Below are 25664 nucleotides of genomic sequence, written 5' to 3' on the forward strand. Positions count from 1 at the left end.
TGTTTTACCTACGCAAACATGTTCTAATTGCAGTCGTATCCGACTAGTTAAGCGTTTCACCAAGATAATGTGTACATTTTAACGTGACACACTTGTAATACCCCAATTTTTGTCTGAGTATTTTACCGTTATATGATTACTCGTTCCATTTTTTTAATGAATAAGATAGCACAACTGGTAAGAAATGAGTCTTAAAACTCGAAAGTGTAAGGTCCTGGGTTTGAATCCCACATTTCCTACTTTTGACATTTTTCACTTTCTATTTATTTTTAATTTTTATTTCCTTTATTTTGCATTTTATACAAATAAAAGTTCCCAAATATAAAAAAATTGCATTTTTTTATCTATTTGATTTTTTTGTTTTTTTTATTGTAGGCAACTTTTAAAACTATTATTTTTATTCCAATGTATCAATTTTTTTATGCATTTTTAGTATATATATATATATATATATATATATATATATATATATATATATATATATATATATATATATATATATATATATATATATATATATATATATATATATATATATATATATTTTTTTATGGTAATTTTTTATTCAAAACTTTTGGTCTAAGTTAATTAATATTAAACTTTTTGATTTGATTTTCTCTATTTTTAGAAGAAATCAAAACAAATATTTTACTTGTTAATTTTATTATTCAATTTCTTATCTTGTTTTAATTATTTTCCATTTTACTTTAACCTATTTTTTCTAGTATAAGTAGATCAATATTTCTTCACAATTATCAACTAACAATTTTCACGTACACAAATATCCTACAGCATTTTTCACCAAACCTCACTCCATATTTTCCCTCATCAATCATAACATAAACCTTCTGCAAAACCTTCAACCATCAAACTTCACGTTATTTTTTCCTTCATCATCGCACTGTAAACTTACATCTCGTTTCCAATCCAAACTTCAAATCATCACCGCAACATTCAACGGTGCTCAGCACATCACAGCTTACAACAACAGATCCGCGACGATCCTGTTTGAAGTAACTCGCACAAAGAACACATCAGCATCCGATCGTAATCACGCAAACTGCAAGTCAGCAACGAAACGAGGTCACCGCAATTCAACCCAAGACTGATTTCAGAGACGATTTCACAGAGAAGACCGAAGCTTGCCCTTTGGGTTTCGTTACATCGATAACTTTTGGATCAGTAACTTCTAATTTCAATTTTGAGTTTCCCCTCCTTGATTTGCAGCGATGATGACTCAAATGCTCATTAATCTCTGTGTGGTGTTTAATTTTGATTTGATATGTGTGTTTGCGTAGAAAACTAAAAATTAATTTATGTTGTGTTTTGATTCAAAAGTTTTGAAGGGTAAGATTTGGATGGAGGTTAAAACCCGTTTTGAACTGTATTTGCACTTTTTGTTTTCCTTGAGTTGTGATGTTGGTGGATCTTTGGGCTATGGCGGATTCGGTTGGGAGATAGAGAACGCTGAGAGTTTTAATTAAAAATAGGGGGATTTGTATTAATAACTTACATTTTTATAAGTGATATAATATTCTTATGCAAAAAAAAAAAAAAATTTGATATAATTGAAAATTTTTCATAAATATTTTTTTGTTAATAAATTTTTTAATATTGAGGGACTAAAACGTTATAATTTACCATAATGTCATAATGTTAATAAACCGAGTACATTTGATTCAGATTATAACTCTCCGAAACAAAATAAACTATATGTTAATAACAATTTTTAAATAATGATGAATCATCAAACACAACAAATACATAAAATAAATTATTATTAAAATTAATAATTTAAATTTTTTAATAAAATAAATAAACAAAAAATAAAATAAAGTGAATGATTTAAAATTTCATATAAAAAAATATAATAGGATTAAATTCCTTATTTCTCCAGTGTTTAAGAATTTAAACAATGCCTTGCATCGTTAGCAAAGTTTTATTTGAAAGCATACCATTCAGAAGTTTGGGTATTTCATTTTCACCATCCTCCCTCCAATCTTTGCATAAACCAAAGTTTGATAAAGAAAAGCGAATGGAAGAAAAAGTTTTGAAAAGAAAGCATAAACATGTACGTAGTGGATGTGAATGAATTGATTCAAATATGCAATGCTCATTTCATTAAAATTAACATTAAAGAAACAAACAAAGTTCAATGCAACACACAATACATACAAGGAAATTGCAAACATTAAGGAAACATGGCCTAGTGACTAATCAGCGTCGAGGATGAGTTATCCTATCTGATACACTGGCTTTAGGAGGATAACTTTTCATGCTTGACTTATTTTTCACCTGCTCTATTTTAGCAAAGGATTAGTTGTGACATTGGGATAACATCCTTGAAAGATAAGACTTTTGTCCTCATTAATTCTTGCATTCTAGCCTTCAGTGCATAGTAGTTTTCCAAATCGTGTCCAACACAACCCTAATGGAATTCACAATTAAGATTGGACTTGAAACCGATTGGAAGAGGATATGGAAGAGTTAAAGTTTTGGTTGTAATCAAACCTTTCTGAACCAACGTGGGATACAACTCGGTGTAAGTCATAGGAATATGATCAAAGTTAGTCCTATTGTGATTCTGGTTCTGTTTCTGTTTCCAGTTACCTTGAGGAGGAGTTATTGGATGTTGATGCAGGGTTATGGGAAGCACTAATTGAGGAAAGTGAACTGACAATGCATTAATTCTCTACTCCAAGATATGAATTACATGGCATAACAAATGATTGCCCCTGGATTTGAGTAACAATGGGAAATGTTATAGGAGTATCCACTTGCTTTGTAACAATCGATGGAAGGTTACTTTCTCTTTCTAACTAGACTTACAAGATTCCCATGATACAATTCATCTGGCTCTTCAATTCGCTCACCTCTACTCTTAACAGCTCTTGGTCTTGTTGAAGTTCTTCCATAGTCTTCAAATACATGCTTTCAGTTCAATGTGCTGAGAAATCAGATTGACAGTAGACAGACCACTTTGAAGATAAAGACAGATGGGAATAAGTTTTTTGAACAGCCTGGATGTATGCATGAAGTATGCAAAGGATGCAATGAAAATGCAATGTAAGATGTAATGATTTATGACAATACTCACAAGTAAAGACTACAAAATACACATGGGAAACCACGAGCATGGAGTCAATGATAAGAACCAACGACAAAGGTATGTACTAAGGGTTAAACACATGTACAACGGGTTCTACAAAGTTCCCAGAATCATAGATCCATCTTTTGGATATTAACGGCTTAAACAACTACTTGTCAGCCAATAATATTTTCAAGAGAAACTCGTTTGAGAGTAATAACACGTATCAACTAAATCGGGTCTACACCTATATAGTCACTGCACTACATCCTATAATGGTCAAGATGGGTTAAAGGATTCTAAAGTCCTCAACTTTGCAGACTCTCAGGTTGAAAGTAATAATGCTTTCACAAAGAGGCCTCCACTGAGTTGGGGATCCCAATCTAGCTTATTAAGGATTAACTCCACTTAAGCCAACATGACTATACCACCATCCTATCTTATTGTGTACTCAAGTCCGGATATAGGACTTATCTCACCACACAAAAGATCACTAAGCACCCACAAACACATATAAATATATACAAAAATAAATTGCAAACAAAAGGTCATAACATAAACACAAAAAAACAAGGTACGCACAACCCAACTTAGGAACTACTCCCCAGCAGAGTCGCCACTTTTTGGAAGTGGTGCAAAAAATCGAGATTAAATTAACTTAACTCACAAAGCAAGAGTCGCCACCTAATTTTATTGTTTCCAAAAGAGGAAAGGGAAAAATATCGATAAAACCCACAAAGAAAAGATCTAGATAAGGGGGTTAGTGATGCAAGTGGAATGTATTAGCACCCCTTACATATGTGCTACTCCACTGAAACCTCTTGAAAATCTATATTTTTAGGCCAAAGAAGTTTTTTTTTAAAATACTAAAGTTTTTGTTATTTTTTTGTGCTCGTCAAAACTTTGAGAAGAGTCTTGTGCCTACATATCCTCCATGTGCAATGAAGAAGTCAGAGCCTCGTAGTTCACTGTGATAGTAACCACTAAGGTTTTTTTATTGATTTTAGCGAGAGGTACTTGATCGCGTTCAAACGAAAACGATACTAAGCGCACATGGATGAGAGAATGCTTGCATCATTACAAGAATGGATAACTGAATCATAAGTAAAACAGACTCTGGCCATCATCATATTCGAGTGGAAAACACTCAATCTTCACATGTGTAAGTATGTATGCATTTGAAATTTACTAAGTGTCTTGCTTGTGAAAATGTTGTAAAATGAAAAGACAAGTGGAAATTTTTTTTGGATGAGTTGAAGTTGTTTTTAGGGTTTTTGAAAGTGTTTGAATTTGCTTAAGTGTTTTAGCATTTATTTGGAAAAAAGTGTTTTCGCTCACTTGGCAAAGTCAAGGTTTATTGTGAAAAAGGTTTGAAGTTTGAAAAGCAAGGTTGATGGCGATGCACAAGGCAATCGACTTACAAAACATGGGGTATGACTTAGTATTTGGACCAAGAATGTAGTGGCGTGGTCGATGGTGATGCACAAGACAATCGACTTACAAAGAGTGGGATGGGGCTTGATATATGGACTAAGAATGCGGGAGTTTATAATTATTTCAAGCAAACAAGCAAGCAAGCAAGCAAATAAATCTATAAAAGATAAAGAAAGCGGTAAAATTATTATAAGGTTTCGGGAATGGGGAATACAACTTGTCAAATGGGGATGAAAGTAGTATAAGTTCTTACAAATAAATTCATGCAAACAAAGATTCAACATGATTGAATTAAATTGCAAGTGTACTAGCAAAGTGGGCTAGTCTTCTAAACGACTAATTAAAACAATTAATCGAGTAGGTCTAATTGTAAGAAAGTCTAGGATCAAACTATGTGTGTGCAAGTGTGGAAAGCAATTGACTTATGATAGAAAAATGGCTCGCAATTGAGTATTAGTTATTTGAAAGGGCTTAAGGCATGAAATGCTTGGTATAACAAAGAGAATAGTAAAGGAAAGCTGTAAAATTATTACATCACAATGGAGAGTGAGATACATATTTACTGAATGGGGATAATGAAATAAAATTTAAAAAGGAGCATAAAAGACAATGTTAATCACTCAATACATAACCAAATCAAATAAAATGTATTAAAGTGATTAATTAAATTAAGAATTTAATTGAAATGCACTGACAGTGTAAAGAAATTTTACACTGTCAGATAATCATAATTGTTGATAAGTTAGTAATGTTTCACTTTTAATTTAATTTTTTGGATTAAATAAGTTTTTGGTCCCTATAAATATTGCAATTTTTATTTTTAGTCCCTCCTTGCCTTTAGGCAACGGGTTTTACAACAAAAAAAAAACCGTTGCCAAAACCCAGGAGAGACTAAAAATGAAAATGCAATATTTATAGGATCAAAAACTTATTTAACCCTAATTTTTTTTAAAGTAATATAATTGAAAGGTCATGATGTAGTGATGGTGTAAAACTTTTTATACTGAGAGTGCATACCAATTAAACTCTTAAATTAAATTAAATTGTTTAATAAAATCAATCAAAATAAAATGATTAATTGAATTAAATAAAACCATTTAAAATATTTAATCAAAATATTTCTTGTATTTTTGTTTTTTTAACAATTAGAGATTAAAATAAATAAATAAAAAAACTAAAACAATTGAAAAAAAAATACGGGCTTAATAAAAATAGTAAAAGAGGGTGTCAAGAAACAAGCCGCTGGGCCTGATCAGCTGAGCCCAAAACCACTTTGAAGCAGCCAGGAGGGGGTGTAAGCTACGCAGAACGGTGTAAAATGAATCAAGCCAAGCCCAAATCAACAATAAAAACCCCAACCAAACAGAAAAATCTCTCTCTCTCTCTCTCCCAACCAAACAAATGGATACGCATCACATGAATCAGTTGAAGGAGATGCTTCAGTTGATGCGTGGCGGATTGTTGCGATGCGTATTGTTGTCGGTTTGATGCCGCGGATGAAGGAAGCTGGTCTGTTATGCAGATTCCGATTCGAACGTGGTTCTGTTGTGAGGTGAAGTTGATGGAATTTCGAAATTGTGTCAGTGTTGTGTTGTTTCGGATTTGCGATGGTGATGGATCATGGAAGCTTGAAGGTTTGTTCTCTGCGGGTGAGCTTGTCGAGGAAATTCGGTGTTATTGTAGACGGATGAATGGAATTGTGGCGTGGGTTGCAAGCTGATGAGGTTCGGTTTCGATTGTGATGAAGATGATGATGGATGGTTGATGACTTTTTGCAGTTTTAGTGATAAATTTGGAGAAGAAAATCTGATTTTATTTTGACAGCATAAATGTTTTTTTTTTCTTTTTCTCCCCCTTAATTCTATGATGAAATTGTTATTATATATCAAAAGATTGGTGAAATTTTGATGGAAAAAGTTGTAAGAATTTTTTATCCAAGTTTGTTTTGAATTTCTGAGTTTGGATGCATTTCAGCTTGGAAGTAATGTTGACCATTGATTAAAAGAAATGAAAGGTGTGGATTGTTTGTTACGAGACTTTTGTAATGAAAATGAGAAAATTTGAATTAAGTGGAAAATGGGTGAACTATGCATGCTGGGAGCGTGAAGTGGGGTCCATCTTATAACTGATAGCTCGTAGCTGATAGCTGGTAGCTGATAGCTTTTAGCTGGTGGCTGGTAGCTAATAAGCTAATATGAGTGTTTGGTAAATTAGCTGTTTCATTAGCTGATAAATACAAAATGACATAAATGATCATTTTAATTAATAAGGGTAATAATATTTTGTTAAAATAATAAGGGTATAAATGGAAAAAAAAATCACAAGCTAAAAGCTACAAGCTCAAAAGCTACTTCAAATAGCTTTTGAAAAAAAAAGCTAAAAGCTAGTAAAAAAGCTACAAGCTAAAAGCTAAAATAGCGTTACCAAACAGAGCTTTTTCATTAATGTGAGCTGAAAAGCTAAAAGCTCTTTTTTGGGTGTTACCAAACATACTCTTAGAATGAATGACTTGAAAATTTAATCTTGGCTTGCAAAAATTCAAATTGGCTTGGGTTTTTGAACTATTATGACATGGGTTTTTGACTTGAATTATTAATGGACCAAATAATCTCCTTTTTTAAATGCACCCCTAAAAGACATAAAATAAAATGACAAAACAAATTTGATTTTAAATTTTAATAAGAAATTCAATCTAAAATTTAAATTGAATTAAAAATTTAAATTTAAATCAAAGAGTTAGTAACAATGAACTAAACACTATAAAAATCATAACATCGAACAAAACGCATAAAGGGAAATAAATAATTTTTTTTCTGATTTTTTGAATGAAATAAAATATAGATGGACAAATGATGTTATATATTTTTTTCTAATTTTTTAATGAAATAAAAGTGCAAATGAAATGCTATTATATATTTTATTTTTTTAGATAAAAATGAAATGATGAATGCAGTATGATTGACTTTTACATTCACTATTTTTTTTAAAGATAGATATGCATCAGTGATCAGATGAAAATAGTAAGGAGAAAAATAGGGTATTACAAGGATTATATTAAAAGAGTACTGGGGGTACGTTGCTCGAATACAAAATCCAGAAAAACTGGACTACAGAAAGATTCCCAACCAACAAACACTTAAACTAACCAACTAATTGGTTTTCTTACAAAAATCGTAAAAATTATAGTTGGAACAAGGAATATTTCCTACAAAAGACCATCTCCACAATATTAGTTTTATGGAATAAATTACATCAGATACATTGCAAATCTCTCCTTTGAACAAAATATCAATTCTAAGATTTGAAATACACCAAATAATTGCGAACCACACTATTCCATCATTCCCTTTTCTGAATTTGTACGTACTATGACTCCTACACTAATCATTCAAACTCTTCCACACCGGTTCTTCAAAGGAACAAGACACGCTTATCCACTTTTCCACCTCCTCCCATATCATCCTGGTAACCACACAATTGAAGAAAATATTTTGAAGGTTCTCCTACTCCTAGAAACAAAAATCACAGCAAAACTCATATTTAGAAGTTAAGATATTTCTATTTCTCAATTGATCCTTGCTCGGCATCCTATTGAGATAAGTCATAAATCGGAATGATTTATTGCGAAAAGAATTCTCAGAAGGTCACCCATCCCAATGTTGCTCCAAGTCAAGCACTCTTAACTATGGAGTTCTTATGGAACAGGCTACCGAAAAGAAGATGCATCTTGTTGGTATATGTAGTACCCATCAATTCTTATAAGCTTTCCTTCAACCATGCAGTCCCATATATGCACGGCCTCAGGATCCTTCTCATTTTGATGTGGCGTCCATTCCTTACCATGTTCGGCCTCAAGTGTTACATGCGGTGCAACCACCCCTCGCCTTCTTCGACCTCGGGTATTACATGCCCACCAGCTTCCACATGGTTCATCCTCGCATCACATTATACTGGGAGGCCTCAAGATCCCTCTCAATCCTATGTGGCGACCACTCCTTTCCATAGTCGGCCTTGAGTGTTATATGCAGTGCAACTGTAACACCCCAAATCTACCCAACAGTTATATTAAAATCAAAGTATAAAAATTTCACAAACAACGCAAGGGATGTCACATTTCAACTTAAAATACAACACGTACTTTTCTTCAAATTAAGTCAACTTTTAATACCACGCAGCGGAATCATAAAATCATACTTTATTACATTGATAAACAACTTATAATTATTAATATTCAACTAACAAATTTTTAGAACAACTATAACTTCACAACGTCAACTTTATAATTATTTAACAACTAAATCAGTAATAACAACATAGAACAATTCATAATCCCATCCCGAGTCCTACATATCAGAGAAATACCCTCTCGACTTATCATACACAACTTAAAGACTTCTTAAGAATGCTTCGAACATCCACAGCTAATCTTGAGTACCTGTCCATTTCTCATGGTAGGGGAAACATCAGCAGAAGGGGTGAGCTATCAAATAATATAAACACGAGTATGATAACTAATATATTAGATTAGAATTATACAATTTTACTACTATTACAATGATGACAAGTAATCACCAAACAACAACACTATTACGGCAAATTTATCACAACAACAACTTTATAACGGTAGTAAACTTGATGACAACAACAAAATAACATACGACGCATTATGCGACTCAACTATGCGAATGCATGTTGTACCATTTGAAGCAGAACTCCCAACTTAAACATATGATAATTTATCAAGGCGTTAACAAGGCATAAGCCTTCAACTTTCAACGTGGTGCCATCAAGGCCAACTTAATCATGCAATGCATGTCATGCGACCTTAACTTCAACAACAAATACACAACAATGCAACAACAACAACATACAACATCAACAACTTAAAATATACATCATTGTCATCAACTTGGATCAACACTGGTCATTCGACCTACAACTCAAACATGTCCATAAATCGGGACAATTCAACACAATTCAATTTCACCTACAAATCAACTTATTCGGCAAAATCACAACGCAACAAACCAATCAAAAATACCTACTAGCCCATACGAGTTACCCCGACAAATTACAACTAATTCCAGTTAACAAATCTTACCGCTTAATTCTACTAATACGGCTAATCGGTACTGTTTTTATCTACTTCACTGATACTATTTCCCACTGTTTCTATTTAGCAACTCTACTAATTAATTACTCCTACTATTAATTCTCTGATTAATTATTTCTGTTAAGACAACTAATACTGCCATTCGTATATTGCACATTATACTCTTCTAAAATAGTTAAATCTAATACTTGTAATTTGTTATTAACTCTGCAACTATAAATCATCTCTGCCACTTAGCTATTGCCCCTACAAAAAGATCCACTTACTCACTGCTATTTGTTTATCATACTGCTAATATCAATCTGCCAACACTTGTTGTACCCCAAAATTTGCCCATTTAATTTTATTGCTAATTGGCTTATGTTTCTCATTTCATCTGCATTTTCGTTAAGTCATCATATCATCACGCATTAATAAGTAATTTGAAGTTCACTGGATCGAGAGTTTAGTTTTGGGCTCGACATTTGGGCATATTCATTAGGCAAGGGCTAATTCGCGTTATTACTTGGGGTCACAAGTCTGTCACTTTGAATATTTGCAAAAGGAGGAGGATAAGGATAACTTATTAAAATTGCTTTCTTCTCTGAAGGATGAACAAGCTCATTTATTTACTCCAATGCTCAATAAAGAGATTCAGGCCATGATTACTTCGATTATTTCTGTTAAATGCTCTGGGCAATAGTCAGGTTATTAACAAAGAGAGAAAATTGGAGGCCTTTAATAAGTCTCAGCAACTTCTAGGTTTACAAGCCAATGGATTGATACCTTCTAGTATGCTTGTCCATGACAGTTCAGCCTATGCATCTGAAACCTGGTTTTACGGACAAAACAATTTTAAAGGCCCCATGCCCCCACTGTTTGACCTACACGAGGATCATGATTAAGGATTCCAAGTTTCACATCTATGAAAATGATGCTCTGAAAGCTTTTTCCACACATCAACAAAAGTTTAATCAAAGTTCCAAGCTTACAAAACTGATGGTTCTGATTTATTACAAGAATATTACAATTTCTGACAGTTATAAAAAAATGTCTCAAGTTATCATATCATTTCTATTTACATCCTATCATTCACAGGCAGATTTATGTTTCTATCCTAAGTCTAAATTGCCTTCAAGGTGACATCACTTGGCTTCCATAATTGAAATCCCATCAGAGTATCAGCCATATGCCTGTAACCAAGGCCAAACCAGTCTTCTCCAAAGCTGCCAGACCTGCACAAACAATTCAAAGGGAGCTTCATTAAGCTATTTTAACAGACAACAGCAGTTAACAATAGTCTAACAGTTTCAGTTCTGCAGTTGGCATAAATATAGCTCGGTTCAGTCACAAACCCCATATAAAATTTCAGAGACAAACCTGTAGCATACAAAAAGAAAAGGGACTCAGCTCACAATAATCAATCCAAACCAATACAATACCTCCATACACAATTCAGTATCATCATAAAATAAACCTACACATGCCCATTCAACCCTTAAACCCCTATTTGGTAACTAACTTATTTTCAACCATCCTCCTAACTATTTCCAACCTCCAATCTATTTCTAAACCAGTCCATAACAGTTCCTAGCCTTCTAACAGAATTACTAACCTTCTAACCGCATGTAAATAACTTTTAAACCAATTTCATAACCAGTCAGTTAGCAGTCATACACACATATGCATTCAGATTCACTACCCTACAACCAAACCCTCACATCACATTCAAACCATATACTACAACTACCAAGCCAACCTAGCAGTTTTAACTAACTTCAAGTATCAGTAACCAACTAACAGAACCAACTAACTCCTTAACCAACTTCTAACTGTCCATAACAGAATCCAACAGAAAGAAACTAACTTGAGAACCAATTCAATCCTCACCCTTCAATTCCTAACAGAATCTCTAAGATTTAACGGCCCATGTATTCCCTTCTCAATCTATTTAAACCGTGCTTCCCTCCACAATTCAGTCTCCACCATTCACACTCTCCATTTTTTCTCATTCTCCACCATTCACACTTTCCATTTTTTCTCATTCTCCATCATTTTCACTCTCCACCATTTTCTTCATTCATCTTCTCCATAATCATCACTTCACGTTCATTTTTCAATTCTTCCCTCTCTCTCACAATTCTCTGCAACCTCTCTTTCTTCTCCTTCAACCTTCACCGTCACCTTGATCCTCCCCCAAACACCACTACACGCTCAATCCGCCATTGAAGGAGTTTCAACATTTGAAGCTCCATTCAATTGAGCTCAGCCTCCTCCGATTCCGGTTCTCCTATCATTCTATTTCTATTCTACGTCAACATCGCGCATCATCAACAACAATTCTCAGAGTTTCAGAAAATCAAAATAGAAGAAGAAGAAGAAGAAGGGAGAAGAAGTAGAATCATTCACGCAAGACAGAAATCAAGAAACGATGACTATTGGAAGCATATTATTACCTCATCTCTGGCATTCTCAATCTTCGATCTCCTTCGGCACATCAGGTAAGTACGAAATTCTCTTCATCTCCATGTGTTGATGCAGTCGTGTTCGTTGATGCGTGCCGAATGATTCCCCTAAGGTCTCTTAGTCCCTTTCGTCACCGTGAGGATGTAATCGCTGTTTTAGTAGACTTAGGTTTATTATGATATGCAAATCGAATGAGAATTGAATCGGACTTTAAGGATAGAGCAGAGAGATTGAGTCGGAGAGAAAAAGGACGAGATAAGGGAGGAGGCGTTTTGTGCGCTACGGCGAGATTTGATCGGCGACGGTGGAAAGAGTTGCGTCGGCGCCGTTTTGCGAGTGAGAAAGAGAGAGTCTGAGGGAATGAGAAAGTTGAAGCGTCACCTAACTTACCCTAATCCCCAATCTTATTTTATTTCTTTTTATTTTTTTATTTATTATTCAATTATTTGCTTCTAATAAATTCTGAAAAGAAAATAAAAATGGATTAAACAAAACATTCTGGGCCGGATTTCAGTTCACACCCCCCTGTGGCCCATGATACATCGTTTTTGGCATAAGAAAATCTATAACAAAATACTCACTTTTGGGCCAGACCTGGGCCCTGCGCCCCTGCTATTCAGACTACCAATAATTGCAATTTGCACCCCTTGTTCATACTAGATTCAAGTTTTAATTAGTTTTTCCCATTTCTTTTAGTAATAAAATCACTAATCTTCACTATCATTCTTAGACTTCAATACTAATTTTGACATAGAAAATAATAATAATAAAAATACTAGTTTTTAGGCTATTTGTTTTCTAATCTTTTTACTTGACTTGTAATTCAATTTCTCCCATAGAAATCAATATATAAAAAATAGTAGTATTTTTAATTCATTTTGTACTATGTTTTTGACTTGCTACTTCACACTTGTGTATAATTTTGCACCATTGTATCCTTACTCAATTTTGCTCATGATTGTGACTTTATTTTCCATGCTTCTTTAATCCTAACCTTAGGTAGAAACCATGATAACATTAGGTAGAAATTCCCTTCATGCTTAGGCTAGTTTATTTTCCTTTTCAACTTTAAAACACCTAACAACTATCAAAATTAAATCCCCATAAAAAATACCAAGAAAATACTTAAAACACTAATAAACAAAGTGAAAATCTTAAAAAGGGAATGGAAGCTTGGACGTCCCTTGCTTAAGGGAATGTTCGAGTGCTTGGATCTCCCTTGCTTAAGGGTTCCATTCAGGCGTAAGTTCCCAACTTCTAAAAAACACCAACCAAAGAGTAACTCGAGTTTCCCTTGCTTAAGGGATTTCCTCGAAACGCTCAAAATCTTTCTTCTCTCTCTTGCCTCCGAGGCATTCTTTCTCTTGCCTTCAGGGCATTCTTTCTCCTAATCGGACACGTTACTTCCGCTCCATTCCCAGCTTAAGACTCCAGAGGTCGAGCAGCGGAGTGCGAATGTAACTGTTCAACTAAAAAACACAAAAACAAACAAAAACTAAAGAGCCGAACTACGGCGCTCTGATTCCTGAAAAGGATACGTAGGCATTAGGTCGCGGGGCCTAAGCGAGCACAACTATTTAAAACCCTTATTTTCCCCGTGTTTCTTTTCTTTCATTTGCATGCATTCCCTTAGTAATTAAGCTTTAGATTTATACACCCTTTAGATAGCAACAAACATAGGTGGATACCATCGAGTACGATGGGCGTGAGGGGTGCTAGTACCTTCCCCTTGCGTAACCGACTCCCGTACCCTATCTCTGGTCGAAAGACCTCGTTCTTATTCATCCTAGGTTTTCTGATATTCCTTTCCCTTTATGGGATAAATATATTGGTGGCGACTCTGTTGTTCATTTTCGCGAGCGTGCGACAACACTACTATTGAAACTCCACCAATTTATCCTACTAACAACTCTACTATGTTTCCACTACCCTTAATTACGTAGGACTACCAATTATTTAAATAGAATATAACCTTATTGTAAATAATTAGACTAACCAAATAATAAATTAAAGTCATCTAATAAACTCAATTATTTAATTTCTTAAATTATTATACAATCACTTATTATTATTATTTATACTAATAAATTATTTATGTATTAGAAACTTGAGATATTAAAACTATTACAACTAGTTTCTTATTTGACGCTACAGTACATGAAAATTTGTTTCATCCACCAAAACATATAGGCATGCTACAGTAATTGAAATATATATAATATGAAACAATTGGATTACCAAGAAATCACTTAATTATATTATCCTTGAGATGCTTATCTTCACCTTTTCTATTTTCCTTGAGATGCCCATCTCCATCTTCTTTTATTATCCTTGAGATACCCATCTCCACCTTTTCTATATACTACATGATCCTAAGTACCACATGATCCAAAAAAATGCAAATATAAAATATGCTAAGTCAAGTCCACGTGCCACACACAACAAACAGGAAGGGAGAGGATAGTGGGGTGAGACGCCTACCCCCAAGGCTTGAGGCGCCCGCCTCCTTGGCTTGGTGGGGCCTACTCCTTTCTCCTACAACAAATTGAGACGGACGTCTCAAAGCTACTTATTCTTACTTTTTGGAGACGGTCATCTCCTATTCTTCTTCTTCTCCTACCTGCATATGCTCTTCATATTACTATCGTAAATCCCTTATAATTTCTCCTCGGTCTACTTATGCAACATACATTAAATTCCCATAATGCAACAATACTATTAGCAGTAACATATAGAATTTGTTCAATACAATTTCGACAACGACGGTCAAGAATTTCATTCAGAATCAAACATTATGATTTCAACACAAACACAGTAGGAAAATCAATAACCCCAATTTCACATATAAATTATCATAATCCCGATAATAATATTCGAAACACACCCTTACCTTGTATATGGAGATCGCCTCTAAATTTCGGACGAGTGCAAGCCTTTTCCCAACGATCAACGATCAACGATCAACGATCAATTCCTCCTTCCGCCAAGACCTCGTTCTCCGTATCTGCAGCTTTGTTTCACGATCTAATCCAAGGGTTCCAACTTCCTCTGCCAACAAAACCCTAACTTGCTTATTCCCTTGTTTTTCTAATATTCCAATTAATCAAAAATAGCTCTTATTGGGCCTAATACATCGCACCTCCAATTTACTATTCTTAACACGACAGTCCAACTTAAACCAAATTAAATAATAATAATAATACTATTACTAATAGTATTTCTTCAACAAAATCAACTTATTAATTCTCCGATTAACCGACTAAATAATCCAACTTTAACTTAATAATTCCGATCGACATATCAATCCAATTAGCCTATTAAAATAATACCGACGAATCTAATTTCAACTAAATTCTGATAAATAAATCCTTAATAATTTAATTAATTAAATTCGGGGTGTTACAGCAACCACCCCTCGCCTTCTTCGGCCTCGGGTGTTACTTGCCCACTAGCTTCCACATGGTTCATCCTCGAACCACATTGTACTGGGAGAGGTCTGGCTCTAATACCATTTGTAACGCCCTAGAGTGCTTTCAGAATTATCGACTGACCTTACAAACCAACACGGGTCTTTTCAGCATGATTTGTCCTCACTCACACGCTTTCCGAGAAACTTCCCAGAAGGTCACCCATCCCTAAATTCCTCTCAGTCAAGCACGCATAATTGTGGAAAACTGACTTTTTTTTTATTTCGCAAACAATGTTGTAGTGAGTAAGAGTCGCCACCGACTTTTATTTTATCCAATTTCGGAAAGGCTAAAAGAACATGAAAGAACTTTTTGAAAGAGATTGAGTCCGGGGGTTAGTTATACAAAGGGAAGGTGTAAGCACCCTTTGCATCCATGGTTATCCACGGGCTCTTAATTGCTTAGCTCACTTTGTTTGTTTGAAATGTTTGAAAAGTGTCATGTGTGTTTAGAAAAAGCAGTTTGGTTTTGAAAATGTCTAAAAAGACAACGTTAGAAAACAAGGTGTGAAGAGTATTTAATTTGAATTGATTGTGAGCAAGCAATTAAGAGTTACCTACCCTAAGTTGAAGGTCTAACTTGTTTTTTAAGATTTTCGTTTAAAAGGGCTATCCATACCATAAGGAGGGTATGTAGTCCTTTCATTGGATGTACGGGTCATCCAATCGTCATAGGGGCTATCCATACCATAAAGAGGGTAGGAAGTCCTATGAGATATGAATAGTCATAAAGGCAACTAGTAAGGATACCTTAGCAATCCGAAGGCACTATCATCATTTATCGTAGGCAACTCGAGGGACGAGATCATTTCATCGTAGGCAACTCGAAGGGACTATGATCTTTATTCAGAAGGGACTATGATGATTTTGAATCGTAGGAAGCATATGGTAAGGTATCCTCACGTTCGAGGGACTTGACTATTTAATCGAAAGGCAACATAAGAGAGGTTACCTTAAAGGTGGATCTGGGAACAATAAAATGAGTGTGTTAGATTCAGTTATTTTTATCTTGAAGTTAGTGAGCTATGTTCAATTAGTTAACTTGCCATACAATCCTATTAGCCGTACATCTAGACAGTTCATAGCAGTTATAAGAGTGCGGAAAGTAAATGCGGAAAATAAATAGTCCTAACCTATTACATGGCTTTGGAAGAGATACATAATAGGAGGTGCAGAAAATAAAAGTCCTAATTAAAACTATTACAACCCTTAGCAGTTACATAATATGGAAAAAACTAAAATGATAAATATACAAAGATGGTATTCTCGAAAGTTCATGAAATAGTACTTTGTGCGAGATAGTACATCGCAACCATAAGAAAAAATATTAGTAACAATGTAGAAACAATGGATGAATAAATGGCAAAAATAAGGATAAATATTATTCAAACTGACGAAAGAAAATCTAGAAATTCAAATTAAATTCTAACAAAATTTAAATAAATTTTTTTTTTTGTATTTTTAACAAGAAAAATAAAATTCAATTCTAAAATCTAGTTCTATTTTCTTTTTGGTATTTTTGAAATTAATAGAGGATAAACGCAAACTAATGAAAATATATTTTTTTTTATTTTAATATTTTATCATGAAAATAAAGAAAAACAATAAGCATAGAGCAACTATTAGAAAAAAACAATAAAAGAAGACTAGCAAATCGGAATTGAACCGGATGTGTCTGCGAATCGATGTTGTTCCGCTGAAGCCGGATGAGTCTGCAGTGTTGCGTGCGTTTGAAGGTGGTGATGTTGTGTTGTGGCGGTGATGACTTGGTGGTTGCTGGGAGAATTTTCGGTTCTGTTTCGGGCTTCCAGGCTTCCTCTTTTGCTTCTTTTTTCTGCAAACAAACACAAACAACAACCAAAAGAAAATTGATGAGAGAAAAAGAACAGTGGTGAGATGGAGTATGCTGGGAGTGATTCCAGATTTCTTTGTCGGGACCTGTCATAAGAACGAAAGAAACGAAACTGTTTTGTTGTTAGTCATGTTGACTTCTAAAGAGCATGATTGTTTACAGTTTGATCTGAAATGGTTTTGTTGTATTGGTTTTGAAAATTTACAGGTTAATGTTGTTAGGTTTTTATATAAAAAGAAACTTGTACATGAATGGTTTTGTGTTAGTATGTGTGAAATATTTACGGTTAGCAGAAACTTGGTTGTATGTAGGTAGGTTAGAATTATGTACAAAAAGTGGTAATTGGTGTAGAAAAAAAGTGGTAGGAAGAACTTTACGTGTGAGTGTGAGAATAGGGTTTTTTTATTTGTGAAATATGAACGTGAGAAGTTCTCCTCTTGTTAGGGTTAGAAAAAGTTAGTTTGTATAAGAAGAAAATTAGGTTAATGAAAAGTGGGCTTTGCAAGATGGGTTTGGGTCAGTTTAAGTTCAATGGATCTCATTTTTATTTGCACTTAAAGAACAAAAGAAATAGAACAAATGCCAATAGCAAAAAAATGATTTACTAATTTCAATTAAAATTCAACTTAAATTTAAATTGAATTAAAATTAGAATTGTAAGCCTAAAAAGGATTAGTAAACCGAAAATATTGTTAAATCGTAAAAACAAACAAAATGCGCAAAGATGAACATGTAATGCATATTTTCGATTTTCTAAATAAATGCAGAGTCTACACTAAAAAAACAAAATTTTGAGGGCAAATTTTGGGTATGACACTTTCCTTCAACCATGCAGTCCCATATCTACACGGCCTCAGGATCCCTCTCATTCTGATGTGGCAACCACTCCTTGCCATATTCGTCCTCGAGTGTTACACGCGGTGCAACCACCCTCTCCTTCTTCGGCCTCGGGTGTTACATGCCCACCAGCTTCCGCGTGGTTCATCCTCGAACCACATTGTACTGGGAATGTCTGACTCTGATACTATTTGTAACGCCTCAGAGTGCTTTCAGGATTATCGACTAACCCTACAAACCAAAATGGACATCATGATTTGTCCTCACTCACACGCTTTCCGGGAAAATTCCCAGAAGGTCACCCATCCCTAAATTGCTCTCAGTCAAGCACACTTAATTGTGGAGTTCTTATGGAACAGACTACCGAAAAGAAGATGCATCTTATTGGTATATGTAGTATCCATCAATCCTTATAAGCTTTCCTTCAACTATGTAGTCCCATATCTACACAACCTCAGGATCCCTCTCATTCCGATGTGGCGATCACTCCTTACCATATTCGGCCTCGAGTGTTACATGCGGTGCAACCACCCCTCGCCTTCTTCGGCCTCAGGTGTTACACCAGCCATCATGAAACATAAAATATCATATTCTGCCTTTGTAGTATATCCCTCGTTCCGTTTTGGTTTCTACACGAAAGTATCCACCCCATTTCTATTTGGATAAATTGAACCCAAACAATCCATCAGTTCCTTCTTCTTTAGGCTTAAGACATAAATAGTAACCCTTGGCAGGCAAAAATCTCCCCAATTCAAATCATTGGAACTCTAGGGCCCCATATAATCAATAATCACATCCTTTTTTGAGCTCAGCTGGTACAACTCCTGAAATTGAGATATTAGAGACAAGTTGTTCAGCCAATTCGCATAACATAATGGAACCAGACTTCCTTTTCCAACTACAACCTTAAAATAACCTGCAAAATCACAAACAAACCAGTTCAATTGTTAGCATTCTTAATTAAATCCTTCTACCAATTAGAAACCGGAGTTCTCCCGCAATTACTCTTGCCCGTCAATAACACTTATTATCATAAAGTAATTAAAGAGGATATTAATGATTATTAGCAACTGACTAGAAGATAGATCAACCTGTGCTAATAATTTTGAATATCTTCTAAGAGATCCAATCATAAACTTTATATTTTATTTTTTAACTAATAAAACTTATTATTAGTGAGTTATTAAAAATAGATCACCCATTATTAGTAACTAATTAGAAGATAAAAGATAAAAGTTGTCTTATCATTTTCATTGTTCCAGCCTTAATTAAGTGGGAAAAAAAGGAAAATCTTAAAAACCCTAACAAAAATTAGTAGATGCAAACACAAGTCAATAACAAAACTTATAATTAAAGATATTTGTTGTCTTTTCATTTTCATAATCTCAAACTCAATTAATAGAAAAATAGAAGAAAACAATCTTAAAAACCCTAACAAAAATTAGTAAATGCAAAACACAAGTCAATAATAAAACTTATAATTAAAGACATTTTGTTTCGCCTGTTGATCATGACTCTCTAACCACAAGTCATTAAAAGTAACTTTTACAATATATTAAAGAATCACACTAAATTCTTAATTAAATTTTAATAGAACAAAAATAACTTCATTTCAAACTCAAATTCAACCAAACAAATTTACAAAATTGAATTCATTTATACCAATATACATTATAAAAGATCAAGTTTTGACAAGCCATAGCTAGATTGTAGGATATTTTCGACTGTGAGTTATAGGCTAAGCAGTGTTGTTTCATAAGGTTGTGACCCTTGATGAAATACACTCTTTCTGCAATACTTTTTGCTAAGTGTTGCAACTTTTCTCTTATTGCAACACATAAGAAGTGTTGCTTATTCTGATTGCATTCTGCAACACTTCACAAAGCGTTGCGTATTTTCAAATTCAAAATACAAACTGGCTACTGCAATAATTCACAAATTATTGCCTATTTCTAAATTCAACAACAGCCTTCATAAACATTTTATTATGTCATTTTGGAACACACTCATGGTGATTAATTATTATTAATTACAACAACGGGTCGACGCTGTTTTTAGAGAACCACCCTGAAAGGCTGAAACTATATCAAAGTTATCAACGTTGATGATTGAACTTCAAGGATAAAAGAGTGGTGCGAAGGAAGGACCTCACCGCACCACCAAGCAACTTAACTACATATTGAAACTGAAAAATTGCATTTTGGGAGAAGAAAATTGGTGAGCGACGGAAAGGGTTTCCACATATACTCAACCTTAAAAAAATAGTAAAATAACATTTGTTTTTTTGTATAACTCAGAAAAAAATTTAAAACTAAATTTATTTTTAAAAATTTAAATTTTATAAGAGATCGAACTTTAAACTTTCTATTGTGGATTGCAAGTACATATTAAAGTTAATAAAATTTATTATCAGAAAGTAAGAAAAGAGGATATAAATGATTGTTAGCAACTAAGTCGAAGATAGATCATCCATGCTAACAATTTTGAATAATTTTGAATATCTTCAGAGGGATTCAACCATAAAATTTCTATTATTATTATTATTTAACTAATAATACTTATTATTAGTAAGTTATTAGAAAATAGATTACCCATTATTAGCAACTAATTAGAAGATAAAAGACAAAAGTTATCTTATAATTTCATCATTCAACTAGGAGTGTTCATTGGTTCCAGTAAATATGAACTAAACCAGAATCCGAACTAAACTATAGTGTTTGGGTTGAATATTTTCTCAGTTCAGGCAAGAACCGAACCAAACCAATGAAATCCAATGACAATTCACTACAGGAAAAAAGACCTCCTGCCACGCCCAGAAAACCGAGGCTATATGCAAAATAACCGTGGCGTAACGCTGAGGCCACGGTTTGGCCACGGAAATCCAACTGTGGAGTATGCGGCCGTGGCCTAAAGTAAAGTCCACGGTTTTTTGGTATAGACCACGCCTTTTTGACAACCGTAGCTTTGTTAGGCCACGGTTTAGGTAGCTTGATTAAGGCCGCGGTTTGTATTTGCCATGACTGCAAAACTGTGGCTATATGATAAAGCCGCGGTTTCAGTTTAACGTTTAACATACAGTTTTGGTTCAAGATATAGCCGCGGTTTGGTTATGACCACAAATTTAAAACTGTGGTTATATATATATATATATATATATATATATATATATATATATATATATATATATATATATATATATATATTGTCTAAACCACTTTAACAACTTAATGAAAATAATAGTATAAAAAGACACAAATATTTCAATATACTTTGCATTGATTGGATTTAATCAACCATAAATTGCATTATTCTTAAATTACCTTCTAGTTACACTTAAAAGAAAGCAATATAACTTACACGGAAACACAAGTAAAAGAAGAATGAAAACTGAAGAATCTCTAAGATTGAGAGATACTAATTTCATTATCAATTCATTTTCTACTAAAGATTGCCAATAATTACTCTATTTAACATAGTCAAAAGTATATTATGTGTTAGGAACTCCCTCTCACACTTCTCTTGAATTCCTGGATAGAAGGATCATGCGACTCATTTGTGACACATGTCTACGGTCTTAATTTATAGCAGGAAAGGGACTAAAACCATCCAAGGAAATGCAGAATCCATTGCCATGTTCTCTTTCTGAGTACAAGAAGAAACGAGTGGCTTTGAGCAGAGAAAGAAATTCCTTGACTCCAACCATAATAACTTCTCATCCCGCTTCAAACCTGCACCAACACAATAAATATTTTCATCTTAAAATTTAAAGCAGGCACAAAAATATTTATAACTTTTTTATTGAGTTCATTACTTTGGAAAGTGAATTTGGAGTAGTGAAGGTCATAAGACTTTGAGCAGCGAACTAATACAAGTAAGTTATAGTTTCAAAACTATATTTCTCAGTTTCAAAACTATCTTTTGTGTCCATTTGATATAAGGGTGGGGTTACATCCATGAGTGTGTTTTTGGTTTATTATGTACAGACAGTTGTTCTAGTAAGGTCAGTAAGCAATCTACAATGATGAACATTAGCTATTTTAATCATAGGCTTAAGATCTTCTGAAATTATTTAATATAGAGCTAATCACAAACAAAGTATTCCGAGTCATTACTTTTGACACCATTGTTTGGTCCAGCCGCAAACCCTCGGCAATAACTCTAGTAGCAATATCCTAGACACAACACACACATCCTTGCATTATACATGAAAACTAAATTTCAAACTATATTATGCACTACACTCACTCAATAAACACACATTCACACAGAAAATTCACAAACCTTGTCAGTCATAATTCCCGATAACAAAGCATTTGAATCAGGCAGCAAAACAGCATCAACGCGCCGCGCTGCCATTCGCCGACACGCATCTGAAACTGATGTCCCCTCAGATATAGTGAGGGCTTTGGACATCCTAAGCTTCTTAACCATCCTTTCCCCTCCATCAGACCTAAATCATTCCATTAACAACAACAATTACACCAAAACAATTAACTAAACTTAATCAAATATGGCTGTCCTGTTCTATTTCCCAAAAACTCAAAATCAATTTCATCTCTTGTTGGCCCTGCACCATTTTCTGAACACATCTGCAACAATTCCACACCAAATTGAATTCACAGAAACACAAAAAAGCACTTAACAAAAAAAGCACCTTTAGTAGTGTACTTACATAATAAGCTGTGACAACACCAGCAGAATCACCTCCTACCAATTTCAGCTTCATACTAAACCAACCAAATCTATATTTTTGTTTTGTTTGAAATCCGCATCCTGTTAAAACCAAACCATAACATAAGTTTCGTTAACCCAACTCAACTCAGTTAATAGCTATGTAGACACATCAGATACATAAATGCTAGTTCAAACCCCCGACATCCTATTAAAACCAAACCATAACATAGTAATAGCAATAATAGAAAGGACATGCAACAAAGTGTTCATAATGAATGTGATTTGATACCTGTGTTATTGTCTAAGGAGAGATTCCAGATCTGTCCATCATCAGAGGTAGTGAAATGATCTTCATCAGACCACATTATGCTGAAATTATCTTCAAAAGATCCCTTAGTCATAGCAGCTTCAGCTGAATCATAATAAGCTGAAGCTATGATAGCTGCAATGAAAAGAACAAGGGAAAATGAAGATTTTGCATCCATTTTCTGTGTTGGATCTCTGAAGTCTGAACTCGAGGTTTGGAAGTTCATTAAATAATCATAAGTTTTAAAAATGATTTCTGCAATATACAGTTGTAACATCATATGCTATTGTTCCAATAGAGAAAAGAGAAAGAACAATAAAACAATACCTTTTCTTGATGCGCGACATAGCAATATCACATGTATAATCTGTTGTGAGAAGTTCATCAATGACCTCGTCAACATGCGTTAAACTAAACTATGCAAAATCAAGAGCAACACAAAACCTTAACAAATAGGTAATAGATAATTACATTGCAAGTAGAATACAAAACACAATCATAATTTTTAGGTCACAATAACATTCAAAAACTTACGTCCATCAGCTAACTTTCGCCTCAGTTTTCTATAATCATTATACAATGGTTCCAGATAATGGTACACATCAGTATCAGATCCAGTAAGTTGCAAATAAAAAGCACCAAGTATCCTCACATACCTGCATTTCATTTTGAAAATTAAACATTAACAAATCAGGTTACTCAATAAAAGTATAATCCAAATCAAATACATTAATGTATTCATAATAAGCCTAGGGTTAAAGTGAATACTTGTAATCCTTAAGCTGCACATCCTTACGAGATGCACGAACATTAATAGGACCCAAAAACATCCTCAGAAACTTCCCTAAAACCCTCACACACCAAAATTAACCAATCAGTAAATCAAATTAGTGAAAGTAATTAACAAACTAATTACGAAACTAACCGTGAGCATGTCCTAGAAGAAGCGAAGAAGCATCACCATCAACAACAATACATCTGGCTCTCTGCAAATCTTCATCTAACTGCAACAGTATCCACGGCTCCAACACCACGCCGGAACAGCCATCACTCCCTCCTGTATCCGCCGCGACGACCTTCAGCAATTTCGCAACCTTCAGCAACATCCATTCCAAACATAAACTCATGTTCTATTAATACAACTTGTACAATTTCTTGTTTGTTTTGCAACCATAACATTTCCATTCAGAATTTCAAAACAAAATCAAATCCACCATACAAATACAACTTCTTGTTTGTTTTACAAAGGCAAGTATATCGATCGGAAACAAGTCCACACAAACTTCAAACTAACAACAACAATGTTTCTTTTATCTATTTCATGCAGAAAAAGAGGAAAGAACATAATCAAAGAACAGAATCAGTAAAGGACAAACTGTTCTAATCATAGCCGCCCAACTCCGACGCTGACGCGGTTTCAACAACAAACATACCGAACTCCAGCGACATCACCTTCAGCGAACAACGATTCACCACTATTGAATCGCAACTCGTTCTCACCCCATCACACGGCCAGCACCGCTCTGGTTTAGATCCGGCGAAGCCCCTTCTCCGACGTTGACGCATCCTACTTCGATCCATTCTCGGCCATCCCCACACCACCGCTGTCAGCTGCTCCTGACCCATAGCACCAATCACGATCTGCCGCCGCCGCGAGGAGTTCAGCCTCTACTGTTTTCCTATTTCGGTGTTGATGTTTGAGTGAATGGTGGAATTTAAAGATTGATAATTTTGTGTTTACTGTATCAAAGAGAATGAAGAACTCTGGGCCATTTATCTCAAATGTCACGCCAAAAGACCTAATCCTTTTATTTATTTAGGGTTTGGGAAAGAGAAAGAAGAGAGAGCTCGATTGATTTTAGGGTTTGTGTATTTATCTTTTTAATTTTTCTTTTATTTTTTTAATCTAAAAAAATTATAAAAGATAATAATTATGAGAGGCAAACCAAAAAAAAAAGAGGGAAATTTTGGAGGGATATATTTTTTAGGTTTGAGGCACAGTTTGAAGTGAAAATTATAAGGCCGCGGTTTTCCTTTGTGGCTTAAAATATCTGCAGTAGTAAAGGCCACAGTTTCATACTCCGGATCCAATATTTTATAACATAATTCTACGCTTTTAAAACCATGGCCAAATCATATATGTGGCCACAGTTTCTGAGCTGTGGACAATTTTAGCGTGGCCGTAGGCCAAATTTCTAGTAGTGATTGGTTCGGACATCGGATTTTCTATTTTCTACCCGCAAGCCCAACTCAAACCAACCATAATTAATTATCATGAAAATTACTACCAAACATTCAATTTCGATAAGAAAAAAAAGTAAAATATCGTATGTGGACAAGTTATGCTATTAATTTTAATTTGTTATTAGAAAATTGTTAGTGTAATGTGGTAACTGAGCATAGAGTTATGAAACACATTCATTATCATACTAACTCAAGTGACTAGTT

At 34.3% G+C, this 25664-nt stretch overlaps 1 protein-coding gene across 5 annotated transcripts; it reads right to left on the reverse strand.

Moving 5' to 3' along the window:
- Positions 1-21647: 21647 nt before the first annotated feature.
- LOC131610796 (pre-mRNA-splicing factor 38-like) lies at positions 21648-25061 on the reverse strand. 5 transcript variants are annotated; one of them, XM_058882846.1, is made up of 9 exons: positions 24593-25061; positions 24142-24292; positions 23985-24060; positions 23751-23872; positions 23544-23583; positions 23199-23351; positions 22908-23008; positions 22517-22824; positions 21648-21963 (listed from the first exon to the last, which is right to left on the reverse strand). In XM_058882846.1, exons 1-6 carry the CDS (start codon positions 24602-24604, stop codon positions 23327-23329), a joined length of 426 nt encoding a protein of 141 aa, XP_058738829.1. In that variant the 5' UTR covers positions 24605-25061; the 3' UTR covers positions 21648-21963; positions 22517-22824; positions 22908-23008; positions 23199-23326. The 5 variants fall into 5 exon arrangements, with proteins under 5 accessions (XP_058738829.1, XP_058738828.1, XP_058738827.1 ...); XM_058882845.1 differs by having other exon boundaries at positions 24142-24310; positions 24593-25060; XM_058882844.1 differs by having other exon boundaries at positions 24142-25058.
- Positions 25062-25664: the final 603 nt, after the last annotated feature.

Source organism: Vicia villosa, linkage group LG6, assembly GCF_029867415.1.
Source record: "Vicia villosa cultivar HV-30 ecotype Madison, WI linkage group LG6, Vvil1.0, whole genome shotgun sequence".
In the NCBI taxonomy this organism is placed as follows: Eukaryota; Viridiplantae; Streptophyta; class Magnoliopsida; order Fabales; family Fabaceae; genus Vicia; species Vicia villosa.

Coding starts and splice junctions, on each gene's coding strand:
- LOC131610796 (XM_058882844.1), bottom strand. CDS start 24,343: ATGAGTTTATGTTTGGAATGGATGTTGCTGAAGGTTGCGAAATTGCTG. Junction 24,061..24,141: donor TCTTCTAGGACATGCTCACG/GTTAGTTTCGTA, acceptor TGAGGGTTTTAG/GGAAGTTTCTGAGGATGTTT. Junction 23,584..23,750: donor GCGAAAGTTAGCTGATGGAC/GTAAGTTTTTGA, acceptor TTCTCACAACAG/ATTATACATGTGATATTGCT.